Raw genomic sequence first — 6,434 nt, 5'->3', positions numbered from 1 at the left:
TCGCACGTGCTCCACACAGAGGTCACGAATGAACGCTCCATGTAATCTCGTAAACAATAGTGTGCACAACTGGTGCATCCAATCCAAGGCCGGCCGGTGCGTCGTCCGTCAGTCGCCACTCCAGTCGCAAAGAGGGGCATTGCGCAGTGTGCCTTCGTGCCACTACCGGACGTTGGCCGCCGGGGAGTAGCTAGCTAGGACCACCTCCACTCAGGAGGCTAGCCCCAATGGGGAACACGCAGTCGTGTTAACTACTAGCTAGCCAAGCTCCACCGTGGTCCACTGGCGCGATGTAATGCAACCTTAGCTTCCATCAACTGGAGCGTCCTTCTCTTGCGATCAAGAGGTGACCAAAAAAGGCTTCTCGTTCATATGTGTCCACTATACAGCTGGGGAGTATGCGGGCCCACGAGGATCGTCTGCATGCATGTTTGGTGCCATACGCGTAATGACGACGAGCCCTACAAACGGACATGGACGGCTCCGCCATTATTGGTCAGCACAGAGTAATCCACATCCTTTATTTACAAGCACTGAACCAACAAGCATCAGGGTTCAGTTCGTCCCCAGCGTTTCCAGACAGGCCATGTTGAGCAATAGATTTGACGAGACCACGAGCACAACCCCGATCCGTTTTACATCATCCATCATGTCGTCGATCCTTGCTTCGTCATCCCAGGTCATGTAACGCTGCAGAACAAACGGTGTGCGGCTCCTAGCCTGAAGCTGAACCTCTCACACCCCGCCCGCCCGGTGCGTTTCCTTCCGGAACCACGTGGCGCGCCTAACCTCTTTCCTGTTCCCGCCCGGTCGGAGCGGACGGATCGGGTCGCGAGCATCCTCCACCCAGTCCTGGACTCCTGGTAAGAACTGCCCAACTGATCGACCGTGACGGCGGGGAAAGATGGGGGCGGAGGAGCGTGCGGCGCACACAACTTCGCGGGGAAAGGGGTCCGGGACATGTACGAAACATGAACGGACGCGTGTCAGCTACCGCTACTAGTAGCTAATTTTGCTCGAATAGCGAACATGAGAAAATTAAAAGTTCTCCGATCCGAGCTCGCGAGTCGCTCTCCGTTCGCAAAGGTGCTTGCCCGAGTCACCCGAATCCAGGCGCTGCTGCGTATCAGCCGAAGCGCATGACCGGGTCGAGCCCAGCCGCTGCCCGGCCCGGCAGAACGAGCCGTCGTGGCCCATCGTGAACGTTCGTTGCCCCGATCGAACGACGGCGACCACGTCGTGCCCCTTCCTTCCTTCCTTCCTTCCTTCCTTCCTCGCATATCTTTGTCCCATACGTAACAGGCATGATGGAACTCACGAACTCACGCCGACGCCGTCTCCGACTCGTACATGGTGTGTCGTTTCGCCTCCTGGCTCGCGCGCGGCGGTTGCCGAGGCAAGACACTGCAAGAGAGCAAGCCACCACCGGTTTTCAGTTGGTTGCAATTTCCCGGCCGGGCTTCTCGCCCCGTCACTCACTTAGCCTGCCTGCCTTTTCCGTCTCTCTAGTCTCTCGCGGGGGCAGGGCACGGCAGGGGAGGGGACGGGGGCGATCGGGGCGTCCTATTCTTAGGCGGCCGCGCCGAGCGAGGGGCGCGCGGTTAAGCGAGGCCGCCCGCCCGCGCGCTCCCTTTCGGTTCCATGGCCGCGGCCGCGACGGCGTCCACCACGGCAACCACCTGCTCCTCCTCCTCCACCAGCCCTGGCCCGCACCGCAGGCGCCAGCTCAACGACATCGAGCGCGACGCCGCCCCGCACGACGACTGCTGCTGCTCCTCATCATCGTCGTCCTCCTGCTGCGGCGGCGGGGCCGACCACCACCTCCACCTCCACCACCACCACAACCACAGCGCCTGCTGCGCGCACGACGACGCCGAGTGCGGGGGGCTCCACGGCCACGCCCACGCGCCCTGCGGCGGGAGGGCGCTGCTGTTGGCGCGGAGGAAGCGCGCCGCCGGCGTGCCAGGCCGGGCGGCCTGGATGAGGGGCATCGTGCTCTGCCTCCTCGGCCTCGTCGCGGTCATCGGGTTCCTGGGCTCGCACCGGGGCAGCGGCGGCCGCGCGGCCACGGGCGCGGGCGCGGGCGGCGATGGCGCCGACGACGGCGGCGGCGGGGGGCTCGTGCACAAGGTGGAGGTGACCGACGCCGACGTCATGGGGTGGACGGAGGAGAACCTGACGGCCATCGCGCGCCGCCCGCCCGAACCGCCGGTAAGTAAATACGTTTACGTGCACGGCGCACCTCCCCCGCCGCCGATGATCACTCCCTCGCGACCCGGCCTACTCATTTTATTACAGCGATCATCAAGTCCTGTTACTTTTCTGGCAATAACCACTCGTGCACGCACTCGAAATTTGAAAAAAGTGGCCATTTATGGATGCATTGCATGATCCGTTTGGGCAACGAAAGCCATCAAATTTCGGATCTAATCATTTGATTTGCTGGTCAGTTAGAGTTTCATGATTCCCATCCCATTTTGGCAGGAAAATTTCCTTTGGGAGAATTTCAACTCATTCTAGTTTTTGCATCCGTACCAAAATCGGTGAAACAATGCAAAGTCTAAATAGAAAGCACGAGTGCTTTGATGGAGAAAAAGGGGAACTTTTCTTCCATTATATTAAGAAAAGTTAGAGCTTCCGTTTCACTACTCCTCGCGGTATAGAGTATCCATACAGGAGAAATGATTGGTGATAGGGACAGCCATTTCACCAGTATTGTTGCGAGCGTGAGTCACTGGAACCAAAAGAACGCACATGACGTGAGTTCCAGAGTCCAGGATGGGTCTGTTTATCTCTGTTTTTATTTTAATTTTCGAAAATGTTTTCTTGTTCTTTGCGGCATTTCGTTGTCCTGGTATGTGAGATACATCGCTATTTTTCTTTATCCAGTCGCTTTTTATCTGCTGAGGTCCAGTTGTCGCTCGAAAACGAAATGTTTAGAGCGTATTGGGTTGGTGTCATCGATGTTGCTTTCCATAGATATCATCAAATTAAGCCCTTCAAGTGTGAAAACAAAAGTTTAAGTTTAGTGAATAATAAGTCACAGATGTTTTAGCCAATCAATTACATTTGATTCCTTCATTTTCCTGCAAAAATCAGCATGCTACTCGTCTTGGAAAATCATAATTTTCGTATTGTAGAATAACACCATATTGGAAAGATAAAATCCAATAAACTTCTAAGGTGTACTCCTAGTTTTAAAAGATTCATCATTTTGTAAAGTAGTGATTTAATTTGGTAGGGATAATAACAAGCTTTGGTTTAGGGAAGTTTTGGTGCTCCGTAGGATGTAAATTAGTGACCTTACGGATACCTCCAACCATCTTTAGTTTAAATTTTTATGCCAACTTTCCAAAATAAGATTCCATTTTGGAGAAGTAGTACAATTTGAACTAAAGAGGATTAAATAGGGTTGGAGGTGCACCTAAGCGTCACTAATTTGCACCCTGGTGCTCGGCAAAGAGTCTGCCAGAAAGCAACATCTTAGTCCATATTCAGCCAAAAGTTTACACGCACGATTGATAAAAGCAAGGCATTCAATCAGAAGCCACGCCATGCTATGCTCCGCTTGACTCCACTTTTCTTTACGAACTAGATCCGCTTGACTGTACTGAAGTTCCCTTTCAAACACGGACAGGTACCTGAGATATGGATGAAGCCGGAAAGTGAGGGCTACAGGCAGTGCATTGAACGGCCGAAGAATCACCGCAGTAAATTTCTTTCGCCCATCTTTCACTTCGCATTCTTTCAGCTTCAGATGCAGCTACATTACCTCAATCAGGGCATGCTTAATGCAGGGACTAACAACGCAACCGTCGGTTACCTGATCGTTGATGCGAATGGTGGGCTGAACCAGATGCGAATGGGAGTAAGTATATATTTTTGTTAAACCCGTCATGGCAATAGTGCCTTTCAGCTAACTCTTATTAATTCCTTCACAAACTATTCTTACAGATAAGTGATATGGTTGCAGTGGCGAAGATCATGAACGCGTCGCTGGTGATCCCTACCCTGGATCATCAGTCATTCTGGACTGACCCAAGGTCTGCGACTCTGTGCCCAGCTGCTCGTGATCATCTTGTAGAGAGTGCCAAGTAGACTGACCATTAGTGTTTCTGACATAGTGATTTCAAAGACATATTCGACGTTGATCGCTTCAAGGAGACGTTAAAGGAAGACATTGTGATCGTGGATTCCATTCCACCAGATTTCAGAAGGGTGAAACCCTACGTGAGAGCACCCACCTCCTGGTCCAGGGTACGAGTCAACAACTTGTTGATCTGTATACTAGATTTCACTGCAGCAGCTTAGAGAAACTTCAGGCGTGTGAATACTGAATAGGCTGATGCATCGTCAGCTCCATATTTCAGGCTTCCTTCTACAGAGACTTTGCGAAGATCCTGAGGAAGTTCAAAGTGGTCAGGTTTACCCACACGGATTCACGGATCGTGAACAACGGCCTCGCTCCTTCTCTGCAGAAGCTACGGTGCCGCGCGAACTACAAGGCGCTCCAGTACAGGAAGGAGATTGAAGCCCTTGGCAACACCTTGGTGGATCGGCTGAGAAATGGATCCGAGCACTACATCGCGCTTCACTTGAGGTACCTGAATCTGATAAGCTGACAATATTTCGATCAGCCAAAAGAAATCATTTCTAAATCAGGTCAGTAATCTGAAACCATTTACCTTTGACAGATATGAGAAGGACATGCTGGCGTTCACAGGGTGCAACCATAACCTGACGCTGCACGAGGCGGCGGAGCTGACGGACATGCGGCTCAAGGTGCGGCACTGGAAGGAGAAGGACATCAACAGCGAGGAGAAGCGGCTGCAGGGCGGGTGCCCCATGACGCCCCGCGAGGCGGCCGTGTTCCTCAAGGCCATGGGCTACCCCGCCACCACGAAGATCTACATCGTGGCCGGCGAGATCTACGGCGCGCACAGCCTGGACGCGCTCAAGGCCGAGTATCCCAACATCTACACGCACTACAGCCTCGCGACGGTGGAGGAGCTGGAGCCGCTGGAGCTGTACCAGAACAGGCTCGCCGCCGTGGACTACATCGTCGCCCTGCAGAGCGACGTGTTCGTGTACACCTACGATGGGAACATGGCCAGGGCCGTGCAGGGGCACAGGAGATTTGAAGGGTTCAGGAAAACCATAAACCCTGACAGGTCCGGGTTCTTATTTTTTTCAGCATAGTTTGGAACACAGAAATATAACAAAAATTTACTAGAGTACATACTAGTGCAATTCTCACAGGAATGTTAAATTTTACATGTTTGAAACATGGACTTACATCTCGAACCTAGGAACTAATTTAACAATTCTTTTTCTTCTATCTGTAGGCTGAAGTTTGTGGAGCTCATTGACAAGCTCGATGAAGGTTCCGTGACCTGGAGCGAGTTTCAAATTGCAGTGAGGAAGCACCATGAGAACAGACTCGGGGGTCCCTATGACCGATTACGTGGTGAAAGCCCAAGGCAAGAGGAATACTTCTACTCGAATCCGATCCCCGGGTGCCTTTGTAAAAGGGTTCAGAGGAGTAGAGGTAGATGATATAGATTCTTCTTGAATGGAAATGGTTCAGTCTTGAAACATGCCAGCAGCTGAAGCATGGATGATGGTGAAGCTTCCTCCGCATGACAAAGATCATCGAACTGTCCGGACAGGGGGAGATACTATTTTTCCTAGGCTGACAACAGATGCAGATGAAGCCTTGAGAGGGCAGGGGGGCGAGAAGTGAGAAGTGCACTGCCAAAGAAATGTTGAACCCAAGGGGAGACGAGAGGGCATGATGTTATAATCAATTACAGGATAAGTCTGAATGAATCGCAAATGATGCGCAGTGGGTGCTTGTAGTTAGTTCATACAGTCTTTCATTCTTATTTCAGATTGATTCATTTTTGGAAGGGCACCCAAATTAGCTCCAAATGGGTTCATAATAATGTATAATTCTCCGGTAAACAATGAACAACACATACAAGTTCAGTTTAGCGCACACAAAAAGACCATTGTAACGGAGCAAAGCCAAAGTAAATTAGCTGCTCATATTTCCCTGGATTATTTTCTTTTCATTCATTCATTAAACGAATTGGCTGCTATGATTAACCCCAATTTGTCTCTCCTTTCGCTTCTTCGGAGTGCTTCAAACACTCTTGCACATTCCGATTCCAGTAAGATTGGTTCCTGGTACCATACCTGAGCTTCAGCTTTGCCCACCTGAACCAAACACTCCGAGAAGTGAACTTGGCCGGTCTTTTGCACACCCGAGCAATTATGCCGTCTGTTTCCACTATAAAAGAACCATCAACATTAATTTTTTTCGAGCAATATCAACATTAATTTTAATCCACCCATCTGGGGCTGGTGTCCGGCTTCTTTCTATCCCAGTCTTCAATGTCGGAGTCGGATTTGCATCAGACTTTTGTGGAGGT

At 51.4% G+C, this 6,434-nt stretch overlaps 1 protein-coding gene across 1 annotated transcript; it reads left to right on the top strand.

Moving 5' to 3' along the window:
* Positions 1-1,508: 1,508 nt before the first annotated feature.
* On the top strand, positions 1,509-6,108 carry LOC112886247 (O-fucosyltransferase 19-like). The gene is made up of 8 exons (XM_025952075.1): positions 1,509-2,211; positions 3,638-3,710; positions 3,798-3,868; positions 3,955-4,043; positions 4,125-4,257; positions 4,371-4,600; positions 4,695-5,171; positions 5,346-6,108. Exons 1-8 carry the CDS (start codon positions 1,642-1,644, stop codon positions 5,554-5,556), a joined length of 1,854 nt encoding a protein of 617 aa, XP_025807860.1. The 5' UTR covers positions 1,509-1,641; the 3' UTR covers positions 5,557-6,108.
* Positions 6,109-6,434: the final 326 nt, after the last annotated feature.

This window comes from Panicum hallii, chromosome 3 (assembly GCF_002211085.1).
Source record: "Panicum hallii strain FIL2 chromosome 3, PHallii_v3.1, whole genome shotgun sequence".
Lineage (NCBI taxonomy): Eukaryota > Viridiplantae > Streptophyta > Magnoliopsida > Poales > Poaceae > Panicum > Panicum hallii.
The sequence above is the reverse complement of the archived record's forward strand: the minus strand, read 5'-3'. Positions and strand labels throughout refer to the sequence as shown.

Excerpts from the sequence above, each read along its gene's own strand:
- LOC112886247 (XM_025952075.1), top strand. The coding sequence starts at position 1,642 with ATGGCCGCGGCCGCGACGGCGTCCACCACGGCAACCACCTGCTCCTCC. Across the intron at positions 3,869-3,954 it reads TGAACCAGATGCGAATGGGA|ATAAGTGATATGGTTGCAGT; the intron begins GTAAGTATATAT and ends CTATTCTTACAG. Across the intron at positions 4,258-4,370 it reads CACCCACCTCCTGGTCCAGG|GCTTCCTTCTACAGAGACTT; the intron begins GTACGAGTCAAC and ends TCCATATTTCAG.